The sequence below is a fragment of the Dicentrarchus labrax genome, unplaced genomic scaffold, assembly GCF_905237075.1.
Source record: "Dicentrarchus labrax unplaced genomic scaffold, dlabrax2021, whole genome shotgun sequence".
Lineage (NCBI taxonomy): Eukaryota > Metazoa > Chordata > Actinopteri > Moronidae > Dicentrarchus > Dicentrarchus labrax.
Genome location: NW_026136784.1, coordinates 40,831 through 66,272, shown reverse-complemented (window position 1 = coordinate 66,272; position 25,442 = coordinate 40,831). Strand labels below are relative to the sequence as shown.

The window sequence follows — 25,442 nt, the reverse complement described above, 5'->3', positions numbered from 1 at the left end:
CATCATCAGCCAGAAGGACGTCGCAGTAGTTGACTGCTCAAGAAGACGTATAAACGTTTCCAGCCGAATAAAGACATTATTCTCCAGCCACCTTGCCCCCAACGCTCACTAGCGCACACGCCGCGCTGGGCCTTTTGGAGAGATTGCCACTGGAACCAGGGACGAGACGCAACTTCCCTCAGCCTGTTGGATCAGTGATGCAAAGCCGCAGTTGAGCTGAAAGCCAAGGACCTGGAATCCTTCCAAGTTCCATCTACAAACAAAGTAGGCTGACTCTCCGGTACACGGCCGGATTCACACACATGAAAAAGAGCTGGTGTCTGTCTGTAAGCTTTGATTCCCATCTTTTAAGTTTAAGAGAATTTTGGATTAGGGCCTCTCAGTTCTAAAATTTACTCTCGTAATATTTTAAACTTACTGCCACATCGCAAAATCCACCATCGCTCCTGAATCACCTAATAGTAATAATTCATATATTGTCCACATATTCTGTTACTTGTTGTCATTTGTTTGTTTGTCATTTCATGCTATTTACTCTGCATTAGTTTAGTTAATAAACATATATAACCGTATGTCCTTGTTGGTGCAGGTTTGATTTGATGCGGGGAAATCGATGAATCGTGTAAAAGAAATCACTACTTCAGAAATATGAGATTAAATATAGATTTTGAAACTTAATAAATTGATTTAAAATTGATTTGATTAGATCGGCGGAATAATTTCCTCCGGATTATTCCAGTAGCTAAACAAGGAGGTGGTGCCCCATTTACGAGTGTATTATTAATCACTAGTGATTAAATACTAATAATAATGAAAAAGTAGTGTATCCCCTACACAGTGATACAACCAACACCACATATACTGAACAAAAGCAAATACATGAAGAATTCGATAATCATTTAGGATAATTGTTTATATAACACAGAGATAAAATATATCTATAAAAATATAAATATCTATAAACAATATAATTTCAGGGCTATCAAAAAACTTTTTTTTTTTCACTCTCTAGCATCTTTTGTTACAATGTCACACTGTCAATTATTCACTCAACAAACAATAATTTTGAATAATGTTCTATGTATCAACTGTCCACAAACCATGAATAAAGTATTTGCACGTGTTCTGCATTTAAAACAGTGTATTGTTTAAGATTCTTTCTGTTAAAATTAAAAAAATGTACACCCTTTCACCACTGTGATTTTCCCTGTGTTCTATGTTTTTAAGGACTTTGATGATCTCTGACTAATCAGATCAGATACCTTCAGGTGGCATGAGTTCAATCACCTTGTTTATGATAATATCAAGGAAACGTTTCACACCTGGATATTCTTTTTCTATGTTATCTAGACCCTCAGCGATTTTGGTCTCCAAATATGCCAATACTGCCATGCGATCACTTTTGATGTTTTTTATCTCGGGTTCTTTCATTACTTCTGTTAAGGCAGCCAAAGCTTCTTCAAACATTTCATTGCTGTAGCAGCCTCCATTTTCCTTGACCATGTTGTCGATCTTCTCCAGTAGGCCGGCAGCTTGGGACTCCTTATCCTCGCTTTTATTGTTGAAGGCATGATATGCCTTACAGGACTCCTTGATGAACGTTTTAAGAACATTGTTGTCTTCAATGAAGTCCTGAACCTTACCATCACTACCATAATCGGTGAACAGGACAATAGTATGCTTTGCTGCATTTTGGAAGAGTTGCTCAAATTTTTTTAACACTTCTTCATCTTCTGGAAAGAAGTCATGTGTCTGTAGCACCAATATGAACACATGAGGACGATGATAAAATGCATTGTTGCATCTCTTTCTGCAGATCTTTCTGATTTTTGTGTGTATGAAACAGACCTGGAGTATCAACAACAACCAGTTTCTTTCCATCAATCTCTCTGGTCTTACACTCAGACTTTCCTGTCACAGATTCAGAAGACCGTTTAGACTTGAACTCATCCCTCCCAAGGATGGTGTTTCCTGACGCACTCTTCCCAACTCCAGTCTTTCCCAAGAGCACAATCCTCACCTCCGACTCCTCTGAATCTGTTGGAAAATTTTAAACATATTGATTAATATTATAAAAAGTTTTATGACAATGACTTTATTTTTATTATTATTATTGTTATTAAAATGGTAATTGTTTTTATCACCATTGATTGTTTTTGTCTTTTTTCCCTCTTTTTTTCTGGTTTCTCTCGTTAATAATGTTACATTATTGTATTATACATGCAAACATATTTATTATTAGTAGTAAAGGTAATAACACTATTGTTATTGGTTGCTGTTGCTCATGTTATTATAACTTATTATTATTATTATTACTTTTCTCTTCATGTATGTGTGTGTGTATATATATGGAAAGAGGAATATAGGCGATTTATAATGATTGGTGGTGGGGCTGGACTGGCTTGGCCAGGGGATGTTGTGGGTAGTTTAATGATAATGTATAATAATGAAATAATAATAATATAATGATTTATTCATATTATGTAATTACTATATTGCCATAATGTATATACATATATATATATATACACTGAACAAAATTATAAACGCAACACTTTTGTTTTTGCCCCCATTCATCATGAGCTGAACTCAAAGATCTAAGACTTTCTCTATGTACACAAAAGGCCTATTTCTCTCAAATATTGTTCACAAATCTGCAAATTCTCTGAAACGCCTTTGGAGACGGCTTATGGTAGAGAAATGAACATTCAATTCATGGGCAACAGCTGTGGTGGACATTCCTGCAGTCAGCATGACCAATTGCACGCTCCCTCAAAACTTGCGACATCTGTGGCATTGTGCTGTGAGATGGAACTGCATATATTTATATATATATGTATATATATATTTGAGAGAAACAGGCCTTTTGTGTACATAGAGAAAGTCTTAGATCTTTGAGTTCAGCTCATGATGAATGGGGGCAAAAACAAAAGTGTTGCGTTTATAATTTTGTTCGGTGTATATATATATATATTTATTCTACTTTTACGTTTAAGAATGCTTGATTCTAATTGGCTGGGAGGAGGGCATTAACCCGGCAGGTTGCCCGCTGACTGAGCACAGCGTCATCAAATAGTAGATCAATACGCCGCTTGTATTTTTTTTCTATCACAGAAATTTCAACCATCAGGTCCATTGTAAAAATAAACCTTGTTTAAAAAGTTTCTAAAATGTGTCGGAAATCTATTGGAGGGTCAGTCGATACATAGTTTCGCAAGCGAGATACAATGTAGCAACTACGTTATTAAACTAGTGATCAGATACAGCCTTGTGTGGTTGCTATAGAAACTAATTAGCTACAGCTGAGCTAACCTTATTCACCATAGTTCTAAACATTGCAGCGTTTTAAAAATGGACGAATTCATTGTCAATTTTAATCTATTTGGAGTAGGGAAGACATTTGAGGACTGGTTAAAGAGCGAGGAGGACGACGGAATGACAAAAGCAAAAGACAAGGCCCAGTGTACCCGTTTCCGAGATCTGACAGATGAGGAGCTGCGTACCATTGAAGACGGGGCCCTTGAATCAAACACGAAAAAGGCAACTGCCTTCCCTATCAAGGTTTTCACCAAGTGGAAGAGCCACCAGAAGGATAGACTGACAGTCTTCGTCTCGGGCAGTAAGCCGTCCATGAGACGGGCATATCAAATAATATATATACTTTTTTAACTATATACTTTCTCTTCTCCATACCCCCACAGGCTCTCATGCACATACTGTTATGCCCACCCATATTGCTTACAATGCTGTCATTGTTTAATGTTTTGTCCTGCTATATGTTGCTTGTATGTGTATTAAAGCACATTAGTGAACAGTAATCACTTGTCACCAATGTATCAAGTATATCACTAATAAAAACATATTTTTTTTATTATTTTACCTGCTTTTAAAGCACTTTGTAGGCCTACACTGATGTATATGTAATACCACATACATGATACAAGTGTGCTTTCAAAGTGCAGGCAGTGGCCAGCCAGCTTTTAACTGTTACGCTCCGAGCCGCAGGAGGATCTGAGAGCAGCTGGTTGGTGTTGGAATAGTTAAAAATAGTGGAAAGTTGGGTGCCATGTGCTAAACATATTGTTTGTTTGTATATTCTCATATTCTCTAATATAAGGAACAACACAGTGAATACAACAAATGAGGCCTGTGAAGACTTTCAAATGACAAAAGAAATAAAGTTATCAGTTGCAGAGTAGGTGGTCAGTAAAATAAATACGTTTAAATGTGATAATTGAGAGGATTTTAAAACATCTGTGATGTTAATGATATATGAAAACATTAGTAATAAGAAGAGAAGTTGTTGCTCTGCAGGTTTGTCAAACTGAGCACAATATATGAAATATACTTACGAGGCTGAAGAAGTTTGCTGGCCATCTTTGTCTTGTAAAAGCAGTTGATCTGTGATGTCTTGTTGCTGTTGATGTCTTGTTGGTGAATAGTTGGTCATTTCATCCTTATACATTATAAAGTCTGTGCAGTTCCCTCCCCTCAAACATGTCATCTGTTACCTAGCCAGTTTGACGAGAGAAGGCACAGAGAGCCAACCAGTCACAGATCAGAAATCAAAATGTAGCTTCAAGCAGCAAATCAGAGACCAAAGAAAACGGCATCAAACTAAATACATTTTCTGTTGGGTTTGACAGTTAGTTTACTAGTTCTATTTGTTTTTATGTTTAGATGGTGATGATTAATGTGGATTTTGTATTTTATATATTACGGTTTCCTTGCATGTAACTATTCACACGTGGTATGTGTGCTATGCAGACTGGGGGAGTAATGGATTACATGTAACAGAGTTGTGTAATCAGGGTTCAAGCAAAAGTAAGACTGTCCAACCTTGTCCATTGAGATGGCCATGACACCTGTGGTAGCTATTAGGTAAATAAAAGTATGATCTTGTCTTTTTGTAAGGTTTATTCAGCATCTATAGATGCACGCACACAACGCTCACATACACCAGTAAATGAAGGCTTGAAATGAGTGAAAATTCAAATTGGGAGTGTCCCTTTATCCTTGCCTCCAGTTACATTTCAGATCTCCTTGTTCCTCATTCTACTCCTCTCGGCCTTTTATCCTTTCCCCACTCGAACTGCAAAACTAAAGGTGACCGTGCCGTTGCTGTTTTAACCCCAACATTGTGGAATAGTCTTCTCCAATCACTCAGATTCACTGAATCCGTGGACTCAGTCTGTGGACTGTTTTAAGCAGCTCCTTAAAAACCCACCTCTACAGGCAAGCCTTTTTGTTTGTTTTCTCATCTGTTTTCTCTCTTTTAATTTATCCTTCCCTCTTGTTTTATCTTCCTTATGTTTGTACACTAAACAAAATTATAAACGCAACACTTTTGTTTTTGCTAAGACTTTCTCTATGTACACAAAAGGCCTATTTCTCTCAAATATTGTTCACAAATCTGTCAAAATCTGTTAGTGAGCACTTCTCCTTTGCCAAGATAATCCATCCACCTCACAGGTGTGGCATATCAAGATGCTGATAAGACAGCCTGGGTATTGCACAGGTGTGCCTTAGGCTGGCCACAATAAAAGGCCATTATAAAATATGCAGTTTCACTGTATTGGGAGGGTCCGGGGGGGTCCAGAAACCAGTCAGTATCTGGTGTGACCACCATTTGCCTCACACAGTGCAACACATCTCCTTCACATAGAGTTGATCAGGTTGTTGATTGTGGCCTGTGGAATGTTGGTCCACTCCTCTTCAATGGCTGTGTGAAGTTGCTGGATATTGGCAGGACCTGGAACACGCTGTCGTATACATCGATCCAGAGCGTCCCAAACATGCTCAATGGGTGACATGTCCGGTGAGTATGCTGGCCATGCAAGAACTGGGATGTTTTCAGCTTCCAGGAATTGTGTGCAGATCCTTGCAACATGGGGCCGTGCATTATCATGCTGCAATGTGAGTTGATGGTCGTGGAGGAATGGCACAACAATGGGCCTCAGGATCTTGTCACGGTATCTCTGTGCATTCAAAATTCAAAAGGCCTGTGGGACCAACATTCCACAGGCCACAATCAACAATCTCATCAACTCTATGTGAGGAGATGTGTTGCACTGCGTGAGGCAAATGGTGGTCACACCAGATACTGACTGGTTTCTGGACCCCCCAGACCCCCCCAATACAGTGAAACTGTAGCTGAAACTAAGCTGTTAGACATGTCTTGATAATCAACAAGTGGGTCTTTAGTTGTGCAAATGCTATAGTCTATCTTTTGCTACAAAAGCTACTTTTGTCACATCCTGTGAGGGTGTGGCATGCAGGTAGACAATAACATAATTTAATTTCAAGTTTCTGTGCTGGGCTTTTTTTGGTGAAAGAAAAAAAACATCAGGTTTATAAAGTTTAGCTTTAGAAAATAATTCTCCTAAATTGGAAATCAAAAAACTCACTAAACATCAATCACTGGATCAATTATCAATCATTACAGATATTGTTTCTTATCTTATGTATCTATCATATCATCAGCATAACTATAGTTTCTTATTTATTTGTTTACTTATTTATTTTTTATTTTTTCCTAACAATAATCACGATATATGACATTATTATAATAAAATAAAGGCAGAGGGGTGGGGCTGGACCAGATTGGTTGAGGGTGGAGGTGAGCGGGGACTCCATGCCTGGTTCTCTTGGGGCATGGTGGGGCCTCGGGTGGGGCGGAGTGGTTGAACCCTACCTCCCCCCCTCTCTTAAAAATTTTTTAAAAAAATAAAAATAAATAAATGGATAGATAAATAAACCACTCCTCAACGGGCAGACCCCCTCCCAAGGGTCTGGAAGTTGACCAGACCAGGAAGTGGCACAGGAGGTGCAACGGGCCAGCAGCTAGCTTCGGGCTCGGCTGTGTCCCAACATACAATCAAATGAAAGGGGGTTCTCCCCCTCTTCTCATGTTTATATATATTTTTTTACTTTATTTATTTACTTATTTATTTGTATTGTATCATCTATGCCATATTATGTATATATATAATACCATACCATCTGCCTCTCATCCACACACACACACACACACATACACACACACACACACACACACACACACACACACACACACACACACACACCCTACATATCATTGTAACTTTACGTTGTATTCTGTTGTTATCTGTACTTTATGTCCACTGTCTGTATTTGTAGTCCAATTGGTGTGATGTATTTGTCCCTCATCTCACCTTTGTCTGTCACTTAATTTCACCAATAAATAAATAAAAAAGTTTAGCTTCAACTGGAGTTCTTCATGGCCACACTTTGATTCCAAATAAGTACAATAATGACATCATGTATTACGTTTTATTTTCAACAACAGTCTTCTGTTCTGTCTTTGACAACCGAAAAGAAAGAAAAATATTGGTAACAATTCAATAATTCAATTCAATAATCTGAATATAAAAATAGTTGCATAGTGCTAACTTGCTGCCTCTATTCGTCTTTTTCCTGTCATCATGTTCTTTTTATAATCCCAAATATAGAAAATCACATCAACCACTTACTGAGAGAAATCTAGGTCTGTTGCAACAAAACTACCTCATCAATTTGTGGAAAGATCTCTATGGGAGGGTGTTTCTGACATCCATACTGTTGACTTAACAGAGAAATCACTCAAGAACTCCTTTGTCCCTCTTGCCATCACACTCTACAACTCCTCACTCGGGGGGAGGAGGAAATAGGGCAAAGAGGACAGAATAAAAGAGTGGTAGCACTGTGCATTAATAATCTACTCATACATACCTGGACACTCTTCTTCTTTATTTGTGCAATAACTTAATCCACCACTTAGTGCAATAATTTAATTTAACTGCTAATTTCTGCTAATGTCATTTATCCACAGTATAATGACACAATGCCATATACAGTCCTATATATTTATCTATATTTATCCTCTATACAGTTCTTTACATTTATTTATCTGATTTTATTTTCCGGGAATTTTATTTTACTTTTATTCTTATCTCTACTTTCTATATTTAGCTAAGAGTTTATTGTTTACTGTTTATTGTTTACCTTCTATTTTTAGCTAAGAGTGTATTGTTTGTCTTATACTGTACTATACTTCAAACAACCTGCTAATTTTACCTCATGTCTATATAGATTTGTATGGGATGGGTACATTTACTGTATGTGTATGGTCAGTGTGTGTGGGAGTGGCTAGACCTGGGCCAGTTGTTGTCTGTGTATGTTTGAGTGTATCTGTGTTGTTTAGTTGTTTTATGTACTGTATCCTCCCTTGAAAACATCTCTTTCACTAAATGTTAAACTTAGATTGCACATGAGATTATGAATGAAGAAAAGGACCTGAGGTTTATTTAAAATAAGAAATTGTTTGTGTTCTTTATTGGGATAATATTTTCCACAAATTACATCCAACATGCAAACCATGCAGACATTTCATTTGGGCCTTTTTAGGATTTCTTCAACAAAAGCAAATTTACAAAGAAAGAGGTTTATATCTGATTTTATATTAATGTTATTTGAACTAAATAGAAACACTTGTGTCTTCACATTCTAGTTGAGGATGACTGCTCCACTGCGGTTGTTTAATGAGATTCTGCCCTCTGGTGGTCACAGGAGAAAATACAGTTAATCTTTAAGGTATCAGTGAAGATGAGAACAGTCAACATGTAAACTCACAATCCAACAAAGAGCAAGGCACTAAACCCCTAACTGCTCCTGAGGCACCGCTGCAGCCCTTCACTCCATCTCTCAACATTTACATGTCTGCAAGCAGTGTGTGTGTGTGTGTGTGATCCATTTGAGATGCACTATGTATTTTCTCCTCTGGCCACCGGAGGGCAGCCTTTCATTACACAGCCCCACACAGTTTTACAGTGCTGCTGTTATTGTGTCTAAATGGGTTTGCTGTGTGGATGTCATTTGTGGCTGCAACAAACTGGTAAAGACTCTCCTGTCAGAAGATAATCAACATCTGTTGCACTTTACAAAACCTCTCATCAAACAAAGTGACCTTTTAATGTTTGGATTGCCTTCCTGTTCATACTTTAGTTTCTGAAAGTAAAAGTACACATCATGTAGAAAACCTCCTTTCAGAGTGTTTTAGTGTATGATATATAATATATATATATATATAATGAGACCGTCCCCAGACTTCCTCTGTTGCCTGTTGACTGATTTATATGTGTTTGTAGGCTCGGATTTTCCATTAAAATCAAAATAATGATTCTTGAAAAGGACAAACAGGGTGCAATATTGAGAAAAAAAAACCAAACAATATTCTCTGACAAATGAAACAAACTGAGCTAGAGAGCTACACTTTGATACGACCTCCCAACTTAAGCAAAAATACTATCTGAATGGATATATTAGTTGGCTAACATTAGCTTCCCCAGCTAATCGGGCTGGCTGTGTCTTGGCTGCGCGGCGTGGGTCTGGCGTTGGTTGCTTCGTGGTGTTGGTTGTAAATGGCGAGCTAGCCAGTAGCATGGAGCTAATGGTCCCAATGAAATATAGGAACATTGCAGATAGGAACGTTATTCTAAATATCACTGTCAGTTATTTTACAGCGTTCAGTGTTTGTCACTGTTGGCCATGACGGGCCTATGGACTGTGTATAGAGTGTGTGAAACAGGATGCTGACAACAGTTCAACTTTATCCAACACCTACAAAAAGGAACGAGAAGCAAAGTATATTTTTGAGTGGAGGAGTGAGTAAATGTACACCACCACCAACACAGGCTACAGTGCAAGGAACATACTGTAGTGAGCACACTAACACTGTTGATTATTGATCTTTGTGAAGCATGTTGTGTTTTTATGAGTCAGTGCCAGGTACAGACCTGAAGATAAAAACACAGAAACTCCTCATAAACTAATAAACAGCGTTCAACATCAACAAACAATCAAAGTAAACCAGGTCAGACAGACATAGGTTTTATTTGAACAATAGTGGAGGCATAAAAGCAAACAGCTGTAGCCAACACACTCATAAAGGGAGAGTTTTTTCTGTTATCATGTTCCTGAGACAATGATTACACAATTTCTTTTTATCAAACCACACTTTCCAAAAGGAAGCGTGCATCTCCTCATGGATGGCAGGCTCGTGCTAAGCTAGTTAGCGTTACATTCAGAGAATTAAAAAACACTTTAAAGTTATTAATCTGTGAATCAAACTGGACTTCCAGAACAGTAAAATGATGACAGTAGTAATGTTATAATGTGGATTATATAGCCTTCTATTGTACCATTATATACTATATACACTACTTATCACAACAAACAGTAGCTTCCATTATCAGCACTTTAACACACCTGTTGTTCTGATCCACCTGAGCGTTTGAGGGAGTCAGCAGGTCGATACTGGAGGTGGATCCGCTGACTGTTATAAACTAGATCGATCTAAAGTGAATCTGGTTCCAGTCAGTAATGCTGACATTAATCTGAATGATGACACAGTCTGGTGGAGGGTTACAGGTCTTTATTATTGGGATATAAGTCGTACTGAAATCAAACATAATGAAAGGCCTCGTTGATTAAACCACCACCGTTTAAAAAAAACACAATGTAATATTTAATGAAATCCGATCAGTAACACAGGAAGATTATGATGAATATACATGTAAACACAAGAATACAATGTCAAAAAGGTGATTATAAAAGTGAAATAATTACTGTGTTTCTAATCTATGCATACAAAGAACTGATCACAAAGTACAACCATGAGTATTTCTATAACATTTGAGTGCACGAAAACCAAAGAGCACATAAATGAATGGGACTACATGGGAAGAATATACTGTATATGTATAAAACTTAAATACACAAAATCAAGAAGTATAAAACTACTACTAAGAATTAGATGGGATTATGGGACTCTACGTAAAATCAGTTAATCAAACAACTTTAATCAAAACTGACTTGACTTTATTTTAATGTCATTATCAATGAAAGTAATCTTACAAATATGACATAATATTTAATAATAATAATAATATTATTACTGTTAGATTTTTACTGTCAACCAGTACTCGACTGCTGTGAAGCTGCAGTTTAGTTAGCCAGATTATGATGTGCACAGTCAGCTAACAAAATATTGTATATTTTTAAAAAAGGCAAATAACATCATGATAACATTCTAACACAGACAATAAAATATTATTTGAAACAAATAGCACAATTTAGGGTGAACAGCTGAGAATGCTCAATCATCTATGTTTTTTAACTCGGTGCGTGAAATTGAGAGCAGTGCTCGGGCGCCAGATCTGAGGGGTCGGCAGGGGGAATAGGGGATGAGTAGTTCCGAGATGTAACCGGGTGCCTGTCCATGCGTTGCTTTAAAAACAAATGAAAGACATTTAATTTTTACTAGGTAACAGTTTAAGTAGTTTGGCTAACAAAGAAAACAATTGTTTACCCTCATAAAATCAAAAAATGAGAAGCCTGCTTATAGCCTTGATCCTACTCTTGATTTTAAGGGAGACCTTTAAGTGAGGAAGTTTGACTCAGGCCCTCGAGATTGAGTAAAATGCTGCCAACTCAGGGCCCTTGGCACTGGCCGTTTTTAATTAGGTTTTGGTGGTGTATCACCAAACAAGTCTGTAATTAATCAAATTACCACAACGTAAATCACACACAGATAACCTGTAGCCTTAGAGGACCTTGAGAAAAGCAAGGTGAGGAGAATGGACATTGAGATAGCCTGACAATACAGAGTCCTGCAGGGATGACATATTTCTGTTGGCCAGCCCAGAAGTTAGTGTCACCCTGGTTCCTACGACAAAAAGCTGTGATTGTTCTATTGGATTGGATTATTGCAGAAAATAAGTTGTGTGGGGAACAAAGTACACTAGTGAGTAGATTACTCTCCGTGTTTTAATGTCATTGACAACTTCATCACGTCTCATTTAGCCGCTTGTTAGCAACTGCCTTTTTTAAGACATGTAAAAAATACAGTTTATGCCGTAGAACAAAACATGAACATCTCTTGAGCTGTTGTTAACGACAAACCTTATTTTAGGCATCTAACCAAAAATAAAACTGACTCTGTGTTCCTTTTCGGTGGGTGTGGGTGAGTGTAATGTGTTGCACTCTATTTCTGTAAAATGGATAAACACTGTATGTTATAGTGTGATAATTATTGTTGTATCCACAAGGGGGTGCACATGATTCTTGGTTTTAATTTGGGGGTGATTAGTTCATTGATGAAGTAAGTTAGAGGGAGAATGTGCTGTTACTGGCAACAACTAATGGTTCACTAAAGAATTTGAACAAAGCCTGATTGTGTTGGAGTGACATTTTTTTAACTTTACAAACACCAGTAAGAAAGATTTCCCACAACCTTACTTACTGTCCTTCCTGTGCGTGGCACAAAACAGATCTGGATCTGGAAGTCCAATGCCTGAGTTGGACCATAAAGGTGCCAGTACCCTAATTCATCACAACCCCAATCCTTGTTCATTTTTCATGTTCAGTTCTGTTTTCTTGGCGTAAAGCTAACTACTTGTTTACATGGAGATGGAACAGTTACACAGCAAGGGGGTCGAAAAAGTGAACATCCTGGGGTGATTTGAGGTATTTTTGGGTGATGCTTCAACGCATCAAAATACACTTTTGGCAGGTATTTGTGGGCGGCTGTGGCTCAGAGGCAGAGCGGGTCGTCCCCTAATCGGAAGGTTGATTGTTCAATCCCCGCCTCTTCCTGTCACATGTCGAAGTAGATGGACTTCACTGTATGAATGTGTGTGAAAGCCAATACCATTAGCAAAGTAACATGTTAAATACTTTTTCTGTTGCAACAAGTAATGTAATGCATCATTTTTGTAAAGTTTGCAAGGTTTAAAATACAAAATTATGATGATGATATCATGATTTCCCCTCTGCACTCACACTCACTTTCTGCATTTTTTGATGTATTTTTTGGCAAGGATCACTAAACCTGATGATCCGCCTCCCAGTATTGCGCCCGCTATTCCTCCCACTGCAGCTGCTATGCTAGAGGTCACCTCACCCCCACTGAAAAGATACCCCATCAAACACCCAGCACCTGTTCCAAGTAAAGTGGAGGTTCGAACAGTGTTTTGCTGGACACTTGTTTCTTCCACACTGGAAATTTGTACCTGTTCTTCTTCTTTTAAGGCTTTTTCAGCCTCTCTGAGCATCTCACAGGTGTAGTAGCATCCTCCTCTTGTCTCAATTATGCTGTTGATCTTTTGCAGTAGATCAGTGACTTGATCGTGACTTTCTTCTTTGTTGTTAAAAACATGGTATTTCCAATGGCACTGTATGATTAGGTTGTGGAGATCTGTATTTGAATGAAAAAAATCCTGTATAGTCTGGTTTCTTATTTCCAGTTCATCTCCATAGGTGAACAAGACCATAGTGTAAGCCATTGTGTTTTTGCCAAAAGATCGAAAAATGATTTCTGCTGTTTCCTTTAATTCCTTTGTGAATATCGAATCCACGCTTATCACCATCAGGAACACATGAGGACCAGGTTTGGCAAGTTCTGAAATGGATTTCTTGATCATCTTCACCAGATCCACGTTAGATTTGTCAGGTTTAAACAGACCTGGAGTATCAACAATAACCACCGTTTGCCCATCAATATTAGCTGTTACCTTCTGACACTCTGCTGTGGGACAGGGTTTAGATTTTGGTTTCAACAGGATGGTTTCTGCTGAAGCAGTCTTCCCTTCTCTGGCCCTCCCAAGCAGGACGATCCTGATCTCTGGTTTATCTGCTGGAAGATTTGACACAGACATTAGTGATGTAAGAATTGTCTAATTAATCATCTCCACCTCTTTATATTCAGTGTTACAGCACCGTGTGCTGGTTATTTCAAACACACTAATCTATTACTGTCAGATTTGTTTATTTAAAGGAACAGTTTGACACTTTCTTGCACAGAGTTAAATGTTCAGATTGACTCAACTGTAAATATGGAACCACAGCCAGCAGCTGGTTAGCTTAGCTTATATAAAGACTAGAAATCAGGGAAACCGCTAGCCTGTCTGAAGGTAAAAAACTCTCTTTCAAATTTCTCAATAGAATATTTTAAGCAGTGAGTACATTTACATTTTCTTCAGACCAGGCCTTTTCTAATTGAGTATTTGTCTTTAATAGAAGGATTTCCCCTTTTTTATTCCTTCCTTATCGAGGCAGCTAGGTTCTCGCGTTATCACAAGATCACACACGAATTAATCTTGCCAGGTTTCAAGTTACGCAATTTTTGTCTGAACCACTGTGTTTCAGACCCATCATTGTCCTTTGAGGAACTACAAGCAGTGTGACTCAGCAAGAAGTGACTGTTTGTTCAAAAGCAACAAAGCGGTGGATCACACCAAGATGCCTCGCTAAATGTCTGGAAACCATCTGGCACATTGTTTTCACAATGGGTGTGAGGTTGTATTGGCCAGTAAAGGGGAAGTCCCACCTACATGTGATCATATTAAGCTAACTCATGCAAACAAGTTTGAGAGTCATGTTCTTAAATTAATTAGGGCTGTGTACGATATAGCAAAAAATTAAAAATGCATAAAAAGTCTTGAATCTATTTTTCATCTGTTTAAGAAAAGAATGACTATTTATTCAGTCTAGTTCTTTTTAATTGTTTCTCTATCTTGTATTGAATCCAATCCAAAAAATGTGGACAAGTCTGATATGACTATAGTTTAATTTCATCATAAAAATTAACTTGCAAGATAGATGAGATCTACAGAGGAGTCTATTAATTTGTTACATAATATGAAACATGTAATATTGATCTGGTTGTTTGAGACAAAGCCTAAAAGATCCTGCATACTCTGTCAGTGTACTGTCTGATTAAGCTTGTTTGTGTCAATTTAGCACATTTTGAACAAGATTTGTAACTTAATAGTGAGATTTCATATAATTTCTTGGTTGTGGACTCTATAGAATGTAATGGTAGTACATTCTATAGAGTCCACAACAAACTCCAAATGCAATTCTATTTTTATTAACAAATGTATAGTAAAGCTGACAACAGAAACACATTGGACCACTTCATGTCTACCTCCAGCAACAGAACCTGCTGTATCTTCTCTCTGATTGACTGCTTATTTGTAATTAAAAGACCACAGCGAGCCACCAACAAAAAATGAAGGCTTAACTTCACATAACTGCAGTAACTGAGCCACCTGCTCCACCAGCCTTTCTCAGCTGTCTCTACTAATACATTCTTGTTGCTGTTGCAATTACTAAAAACGTTTTTAAAAAAATCTCTGGCTATGTATATCAGTGTCCACCAAACCAGTTGTTACAAGTAGTCATTTGGATCCTATGTTTGTCTATGTAAATACTGCAATTAATAGAACAAGACAATAAAACTAGATCTATAAAAATCCTGTTTGTGACAGATTACACAAGCAAAAATGCAGAACATGTGTGTTTGTGTAAAAGTACAAGTGCACACATTAGCATGAGTTTCAAAAACCTCCCTAAAAAATGCTAACTTTACTGATGTGTACCATGAAAGCTACAAACTGTGTTTTAACTTCATAGTTGTGGATGTCTAGTCGGTCATTTTGGTTGAAGATTTGTCTCAGTCATAAACCTAACATGATGGATGAACTCACCACTTCAGAAAACTTAAATATTGTCTCTAAAATTCCTCTTAATTCAATTGTGTGAAGATTATACAATTCTCCACTGCAGATAGCTACTACCATCTCTAACATCTCTGGACTTCACCAGAACTCCACATTTATGAGGTTGATATATATATATACATAAAGATCATTTCTATTTAAAAAATAGTTAAAATTTACCACAAATAGGAAATAGGAAAGAACTAACCATTGATGAGTTGCTGATTTACATGTGAATAATATTTTTTATAAATTTAAAACTCAGACACCACCCTGAGTTGTATTGTATAAAAAATATACTTACTGTGCACTAAAGGTTGTTCAATGTCCATCATTTTCTTGTAGAAGGAGCTCATCTGGGATGTCTTGTGACTATGGATGTCTGGTTGTGACTATTTTAATTTCCATCTCATCATTATATAGTTTGGCCTGCTTCTAGTTCCCTCCCCTGGAATACACATCACCTGTTCCTAACCAAATCTGTCCAGTCACAGACCAGACAAATTAAGCTACGGGCAATAAATTGGGGGGCTGAGCAGAAGTACATTCTCACAGGTCTACCTACTCACCAATAACAATCTGCTTCTTTCAGTACTGTAAATAAGAACATTTAAATGAAGATATCACAACAATAAAACACAATCCATTTGTTAACATGTTTTGTTCTTGCTGCATGGGTCTTGGAGAAGGTTCTCTTCAGAGGTCATATCAACATCTAAACATGTCAATAGCCTGACCACTGACTAATCTGATCACTGATACAACACAGTCATCAGTCATACAGGATCCTGAATGTCCTCCTTAGTTTACAATAATGTGACTACATGGACCAATAGATTGATAAGCTTTTCATCCAACAAAAATGCAAACATACACTTATATTGAAGAAATGGTGTCGCTCAGGCTATCCACATTTATTTTGAGCTTTTGCCTTACTTTTAATATTTGGATGGTATTTCTAATATTACTTTTTTATGTATTTATTTTACCTATATTTAACCAGGAAGTCCCATTGAGGAAATCCAAAAATTATTTTAGAAGAAATCTTCATTTTCATTGGAACTGATTTTTCTGTCTGGCTTTGGTAAGAGGTTGACTGCTTTATATGGGTTATTGATCTGATTGGTTGAACTTCACCTGTAGTAGACAGTGTTAGACAGATGGTTCTCACAAAATTAAGTTTTATAACTAGGTCCAAGAGCAATGACCACGCCTTGGCCTCATCCTATTTCTGTTCAAAATGTACTTAAGCACGCCTTATCTGTTCACTCCCTCCTCAACTCAGTTTCTACATGCATCAGACAAGAAATACAAAAAACGAATACCTTGAACCATGAAGAACGAGCTCATCCTCCGCGGCAAGGCCGATGATCCTCACAGCGCATCCCAGGACTCTGCCTTCCTCAACAGCCTTCTCAGAGGCCCAGGTTGTTTCAAACTCAGTACCTGCCCCTTCGGCTTCTCATCCATCTTCCTTACCAAAGACTTTAAAAACAACCTGAGCACATGCATCAATCTATCCCAGCGTCCTTTCCTTTTCTCTCATTTCTAACTTCCCTGTCCCATCTGCTTTGGCTGCCTCCGCTCCTCCCTTCCCAACAACGAGGACCGCTTCTTTGCCCTGAACCTCAGCTCAAAATCAATGTAGCCCAGCCGTTTTAGCAGGATGCCACAACAGCCACTCATCCATCACCTCCAAATCCCCAAACGTTCAATCAATCGCCCACGGCCCTCGCCCCAAGGCCATCGACAAGAAAGGCAGACCAGTCCTCTACCATGCTGAGAGGATGGTTCGTAACAATACCTGCTCCTTCTGTGGCAGAGCATAAGTATCCAGATACACCAATCAATATCAGCACTCCCGCCACTGCCTTAAAGAACCACCCAGATCGACAGTTTGACTACCTAATACAAAGGTTATGCAAGATTTCTCCGATGTATGCCACAACTTGCAGTCAGCCACCTATGAACCCGACATAGGTGATAAACTCTTGGAAAAGACACATTTGTGAACAGTCCATTTCCCAGTCCACCATTCCTACATTCGTAATTAGTCCAACCCAAGTCACCATCAGGAAATACAAAAAAAAATAACTAGGTCATCTGCATCATCTCCCAAGGTTGATCCATCTTGTCACACCTCCTTTACATAATTTTCTCTGTCCCATCCCTCCACAAACACGCCACACCAGATGATGCCTGAAAATGGAGCTAAAATTATGGCACCAGTTCCTCCCATTGTGGAACAGCACTTCATTCTTTTACGAAAATCACATCACTAAGCCAGAATACATCCAGCTATTCACAGACGCAGCACCTTCAACCGAAGTTGCCATTCCTGTGACAGTCGGTTTTCAGCCAAACAGGCGCTCAAATTTTCATTCCTATCTTCTTCCTCTGCTTCCTGCAAAACGTACCCAGTTCTCTTAGCAGCTAATATTTGGGGTCACAAATGGTCCAAAAAAAATCATCACCACCCATATCCGATATTATAAACAAGGGACAATCCCACTGCCTTTATATAATGTAGTTCATACGGAAGCTCACCCTAGTTTCAGCCAAGCATCCATCCATTACCCGAGCTTCTCACATCCCAGGTCATAAAAACACAGTCCGTCAACCATCATCCCTTCTTCCCTTTATCCCTCAACCCCTAACCCTCATCCCTTGAACCTCATCCCTCATCCCTCAACCCTTTCCTAATCCATTTATCCCTCCTACAGTACACCACATCGGTTTACATATATCTATTATGTGCAATAAACCTTTCTAAATTCCATACGTTCATTGCTGTGGTCTTTGTAAGTGAACCATCTGGTGCAGTCTGGTTAGTGGTGGGCAGGTAAACCCACAACTCATGATCCGTTGGAAGGATTCAGGTTGACCTACAACAAAATACCATGTGTTTGGGCTGGTGCTAGATGGGTGAAAGCATTTTCTAAGAATTATTTTACTGATCAAGCACAAAAATCAGAGGCTACCATCCTAAAACTGACCATATACTTTATTTCTCTGACTTTCTGAGCAGTGTCTGGGAACCAAAGTATTTGGGCCACCAGGAGCCTGTGGCTTAATTTGACTCAATACAGGAAACCTCACTCAGCCCGGACACGGATTGGCATTGACAGATTGATAGCTCGTTCTGTGGGTGGTGTAGCATGGCTGTTCTTTGTTAGAGGAGCAAATGTTTTTTGGAGAATTCTGATAATGAACAAGAGTTTGGTATGTTAACTACTGATGCAGCCAATTGGCTTTCAACCACACAAGATTGAGCAATAACAGGCCTGTGATGCCCTTAGATGTCCAGGGCTGCACACACACCACACTGGGTGGATCAGTGTGTGTCAACCCATCACCAAGACCTTGGGTAACCCACTGAACCCCATTCATGGTAAGGATTGGGGAACATAATTTTTTCCCATGAATGAGGACTTCCCACTAAGAACAAGTCATAAGCTTTCTTTGATTAAGTCCTTGCCCTTTGTACACACCGTCCCATGCTACTACCAATTGGAAGGTTTAGTAAGGTACTCAGATTGATTCCACTTGGGTTGCTCATGGCTCTGGAGTACCAAGAAGGTGATCAAACCTGACTACCTAGAGGAAGTAAAAGTCATTGCAAGGTTAACGATCTGCCACCCCATCAGAGCCACTCGCCTTGTGCACATCTAATTTGATTGTGCCTGGATGCTAAGGGTTTCTCACTGGGTTTAATTGCAGGGTGCATTGCAGAGACTATTGGAAAATGTGGTTGTTGCCTCTGTTAGCCAACCCTGAAAAACGCTCTGACCTCGGCCTTGGAGAAGATGGCTTCCATCCTCTCTCTCTGTCAGCTTCTCTAGGCAGGTCTCCTGAGGTGTGGTGTCCATCATCAACTGGGCCTCTCTTTTCCCTGTTGCATGACAGAAGACAGGATCTTGATATAGATTACATGTTCTTTATTTGCCAGACAGAAGGTTTTGATACACAGAAGGTCCAAGAAACACAAGCAAACAAATCCAAAGGAAAGCTGAGGCTGAAGGCAGGCTCCAAAAAACATGCAGTAATCAGAACACCAAGGAAACACACATCACAGGGGATTCAAAGGGCTTTAAGTTGGGACATGAAGGTAAAACGACGAACTGGCACAGGGGGAATGAAATACAGGCAACATATAGTGGGGGAACCCTAACCAGACACATGGGAACACAATCAAACTGGAGGGAAATCAGACAGGAAGTGAAGTAAAACAACACACAGGAGGAGGACAAATACAAAATAAATGAGGAAGTAACACAAGACGGCGTACTAATTGATAGGATGATGGATAATGTTAACAGTTACTTACAAACTGGCTCCTCTTCAAAGCAGCTCCTGAATTCAGTTTAACATTTGTTGGATTTTTTGCAACTATCAGACTGATGGAAACAAACAACACATTAATTGACTATGTGAGCAACAGTGCAATGCATTCTGGTAGTGCTGTTGTGCATTTCGTGACACGGGGTGTCAAATCCAGGGCATCCTGCAGCGCAATGCCCCACCACTGAAACTCACAAAACTTTTAAACCATCTGTTAATAGAAAAACAGATTCAGCAACTTCATGGCTAATTTCTCTCTTAAAATTTTAAATGTTAAATATATTATTCCTAGAAATGTGGCGGAAATCGTTTATTTCACGCCTGATGACAGCCATGATATGTGGGAGCAGTTTGGGGTTTAGTATGTTGCTCAAAAACACTTCAACACGCAGCAGGAGGAGCCAGGGATCAAACCGCCAACCTTCTGGACGACCTGCTCTACCTCCTGAGCCACAGCCACCCTCAATTGAGTCTGATAAAATGAAACAAGCTTGCTTTATTCAGTGTTTAGATATGTGTTCTGGAAATGTATGTAAATTAGTAAATATTTAATTCTTCCTTTGCATATTTAAACATACAATTTAAAAAAAACTTGTAATACAAAAAATATTGTCTTGATGTATGTAATCTACAGAAGGAGGTTCCATGGTGATATATATTAGTGAACATTTTACCCTGTCCACCTGTAGTGTCATAAAATTGAAGGCTAGACAGGAAGTGACTTCAGCTCTCTATTGTCTCAAGCCTATCAAGCAGCAAATAAGACCCGAACACAATAAATAAGATTCTGTTATTTTCAGTAGTCATTTAATGTAGAGGACATTAAAAACTATTGATTGACTAGTATTCATTCATTCAAATTTAACCCAATATGAATGTGTTCAACATAAACTGGGATCAGGGTTCTAAAGTTCAGAAAATGAACCTGAATAGATCAAACCAACAATACATCCCCACCCATGACTCCCACAAGGTGAAACACCAGGAAAAAAGACAAAGTCTGCACAGTTCTGTTTGCATCATCTTTTATTTGCTGATGTGATTTTGTTGTATTAACAACTTTTACTCTGATAAGAAAGTTAATATTGATAGCAATGATTCAACAATCAGATTTTAACATTTTTATATATTGTTTATATGTGACAATGTTAATGTTGCATGACATAATGCATTCATACACTGCATTTTACATTTATTGACAGTAGAGGGAAAAGACAGGAAGCATGAGAATAAAGAAGGGGGGTGACATGCAATAAACGTCCCCGGGCACATTTGAAACACAGTTATAGTAGCACGTAGCTCACTGTTTGAGGATCAGATCATTCCAAAATACACATTTAGGTGTTTGGCAAAGTTTCATGGTGATATGTATCAGTTAGAATTTGTCTTCTATTCACCTGTAGTGTCTCTTAAGATTGAAAGTCAGTCAGGGTGCTGCTGTTCACACACTGGAATGGTTCTGCTACACTAAATGGAATGAAACCAGTATCATTGGTTACACCAAAATGGCTGCTGTGGAAATGATATTCCCTCTATGAAAACAGAAAAAGATGGAAAACACTCATTTACACCCTTTTACAACAATGATTTTCCTGGTTCATAACTTTTGGAATTTCAGTGGATTTTCAGCTTATTATGGACAATTCACTGTGTAGCACATTGTTCGACTTTCTTACTCACAATATTAACTACATCATCCACTACACTTTTCCATGGTTCGCCTATGGTCAACGCCAACAAAACATCAACTGCACGGGCCAGATCATCTGTTGCAATTTTGGGTGTCATGCCCTTCACCTCCTTTTTCTTAATTTCCTGCTCTAGGACTTCCTGTGCCTTCTTAAACATATCATTGGTGTAAAATTGGTTTTCTTTAACCATGTCTTTGATCTTGTTCAGGAGCTCTGACACATCACCGTTGCTGACAAAAGAATAGTACTGGTCACAGAATGCTTTCATGTGCTTATCCTCCATGATTGATATTTCAGGATCATCTCCACGGGTGAACAAGGCCATCGTGTAATTTTTGGACTCTTTACCACCAAACATTTTCTGAATGATCTCAATTGCTGTGCAATCTTCAGTTGTAAAATGCTTTGCCTTCAGCACATACAGGATCACGTGAGGACCAGGAGCAGCATATGTCATGCATTTGACTATCTCTTTCTTCACCGCAGCTTCTGTGAGCTTAGTGTTATCCACACCTGGAGTATCAACAACAACCAGTCTGTATCCATCTTTCTCTACTGTCTCTATCTTGCACTCTGTTGTTCTTGAGGAAGCAGACTTGAAGCCAGCTTCTGGATTCTCCTTGCCCAGGAGCTTGTACATTGTTGTAGTCTTCCCAGCTCCAGTCTTTCCAACAAGCACGATCCTGATCTCTGTTGGAGAAATTTACAGTCATTATTAATACTGAAAGTCTTACAGGACTGTCATTTGATTGTTTGAACCTCTAAAGCTATGCCATAATCTGACCTGAGGGTGATTGTAATGCAGAATAATATTTCAGCTTATCTGTGTGTTCATATTTATGGTGGGGTACCAAACAGAATCACTATGCAGATGTCGGTGCCTCATTTCAATGCCAGAGCTGTCTATTGAAATGGTTGCCCTATGGTGTGGACATTACAGGCAAGAGAGGCATCACTGGACATGAGTAACTACCATCAGTAGTTAACATTACAGCAATGTTCTCTCTACATGGCTCAGGCAGCAGGTAGCCTACATCTAGCTAGTAGCTACATTAAAAACAGTAAAAAGACAAACTGAACAGTTTAAAGTGTGGCAGCTTCAACCCAATCACACCCAAGCAGTGTGGCGAATATACATTATCTCGATATATTTGTACTGTAACTGTTTAGTGTTAAATTAGTCAGGTTAGGTTTTATTAATTCAGTAATCTTCTCTCTCTGCTACTCAGCATGCCTCGATTCACAGAATCACAAGCAGTTAGTGTTCCACAATCATATTGTAATTTTGCCCAGAATTACAATACCACATAGGACAAAGTAGTAATATATAAATCTTGGATATGTGGCTCATTGGTGTGGTAAGAGAGAATGTTGTGAAATGTAGCTTTAATGTTGTTTTCCTGAGTGGTGTCATAGAGTTGTACAATGTGTACATGTACATTTACTATGTGTGTGTATATACCTATACACAATTTTGTAAAATTAATTCGAACAAATTGTGCGTCATGAAATTGGTTCGATCCAGATTTTTTGAAAAAGTGACAACCCTGCTACAATTGTATTTGGCTGGAAGTTGCTAGTTGACAGGGTCAGTTGTTAAACCGAAACACAGGAGAAGAGTGCAGGTGATTACTACAAACTGAGATGAAACATTATCCCACTGAACACCTTATAAAGTAATCTGCAAAAACAAAAAATGGCAGTTATACCACATACTGCACTGTTGAGCCACCCCAAATCACTACAGGGGAAATTCCTTCACTGCAAAAGCCCTAGTGGATGGATTGGTCAATAAAACTACAGACTATAAGATGTGAGATCATTGTTCCGTGCTTGTTTCCAATTGCATTTTAGTATTGTTTTTTTTAACCACAATCATCCACTAACATTGACCCAGAGGTGGAAGTAACTAATTACAACTACTCACATTACTGTAATTAAGTCATTTTTTCAAGCCTGTCATTTTACTCTTACTTAAATATGCATTTACTTAGCTATTTTCAAATCATAATTTACTGAGTAGGTCTGCAATTCATATCCAAACCTTTCATCTGCGTTTTTGTAGCCAATCACCAGGGACAGGGAAGCACTGAGAAGCACTGCCCACCGCTCATGAAAACACTGTGGGCCTTGGAAAACCAAGAAACGCTGCACCAGTCAAAGGTTTGGAGAAGTGACCACACTGACTGAGCAGTGACAGTGACTCGTAGTGATTCAGGGACCTTAGATTTGGAGAAACAGAAACCAAATGCAATGCAAATGAACAGCCAGGCCCTGGTCTATCTGGCTGTTTGTTTGCATTGGGAGAAATTTATACTAAATGCATGAGTTCTGCACAGGTTCAAAAATCTTTTTTAATAGCGTTTAACAGACAAATTGCCTGCGACTATTCCAGTCATACCTTTTATTATCAGAAAAATAATTTAAATAAAAAATCTTTTTTTTTCTCTCTCTATTGAATGCCTGTTACTGATAACTGTGCATTAAACACCAACCATTAAAAAGTAACTAATACTAAAAAGTTATTTTTGAAAAGAGTATCCTGAAAAGAGTTAAGTATTTTCTAACAGCAGTAGTTTGACTTGTAGTTGAGTAATATTTCAGTAATGTAACAGTACATCTACTTGAGTACAGATTTTTAGTACTCTTTCTAACGCATTACCCACATTATTATTATTGTAGCTATGATGGCGAAGGTCTCCTTACTTAAATAAATAAAACAGATTTATTTTTGAACAGTGACTTATAACAGACACAAATTATGTCCAGCTGATAGACCAGAAATCACTGCTAGAGGGTCTCATCCAGCAACACATTTTATTGTTCGATTTAAAGGACTGATCCAACCAACTGACTGTTTGGTGTTTAATGAACAACACTGCATCAGTAATTGCTGACCTGGCCGCCTGTTACAGTAATGTAAATTTTTTTCTATATGCTGATGATACTGCTCTCTTCTTGTCTCGTAAAGTTATAACTTGAAGTGCAGAAGACTTAAAATAAAAAGATGGCTTTATGGTAACAGGATGTCTCTTATATAGAGTTGATTATTTTTTAACGTAAGCTGCATATATATATATATATATATATATATATATATATATATATATATATATATATACATACATACTTCATATATATGAATTAATATATTTTTAATATAAGTATGTTTCTTACATACTAGTCAGCAGTCAAAGCCAATGCCAAGGCATCTAATGAACAGCTTTTTATATTAAACATAAATGTAGTTCCTTTATAAAATGTTGAAAAAAGGCATTAGAAAGAGTACAGCAGTACAAAACGGTATCACTTATTGGAACATGCTAAGTATTTTATAGCTGTCTGTATACTAAATTATTCTTTCTGCAATTACTAGTTGTGCAAAACTGTGTATAAATCATTAAATAATCAACCAAAATAATTATTCCAAACATTAATAATATCAGATATTGCTAAAAGTTCTATGATAAATTAATGACTATGTAAGCTGCACTGAGTACTAATTGCAAAGGTTATTTTTTAATTTGTACTATGCATTAGATGAGTGTAAAAGTTTTTTTTAAATAGTCTTCAAGACAGACAAGAAAATAGAGGATTTACATGTGATTAAAAGAATTTAATCAAGTACAATGTAATCATGGCAAACATCTATTTTATAAATAAAAATAAAAATAATTACTTGCTGCAAAATGTGAATTTTGTGATGAATTCCTGTGATGTGTAATACAAGAAATAAGGTCTGTGAAGATTATAAATTATTTTGAAAAGTGAAGGCTTAAATGTACTGATTGAAAGGACTTTGTTTAAAAAATTAACGATGTTAATGATACAT

At 38.0% G+C, this 25,442-nt stretch overlaps 1 protein-coding gene and 1 pseudogene across 4 annotated transcripts in view; both read right to left on the bottom strand.

The window, feature by feature from the left end:
* Positions 1 to 15,942, bottom strand: part of LOC127359839 (uncharacterized) — a 29,739-nt pseudogene extending 13,797 nt beyond the window's left edge.
* A 4,985-nt stretch (positions 15,943 to 20,927) lies between these two features.
* Positions 20,928 to 25,442, bottom strand: part of LOC127359840 (GTPase IMAP family member 4) — a 40,762-nt gene continuing 36,247 nt past the window's right edge. For 2 of the 4 annotated variants that reach the window (XM_051394088.1, XM_051394089.1), the window contains exons 2-3: positions 23,655 to 23,832; positions 20,928 to 22,300 (exon numbers count right to left, since the gene is read on the bottom strand). In XM_051394088.1, coding sequence (XP_051250048.1) covers positions 21,564 to 22,300; positions 23,655 to 23,661 — 744 coding nt within the window. In that variant the 5' untranslated portion in view covers positions 23,662 to 23,832 and the 3' untranslated portion in view covers positions 20,928 to 21,563. The remainder of the gene's footprint in view (positions 22,301 to 23,654; positions 23,833 to 25,442) is intronic. The other 2 variants (XM_051394087.1, XM_051394086.1) reach the window with 1 other exon arrangement.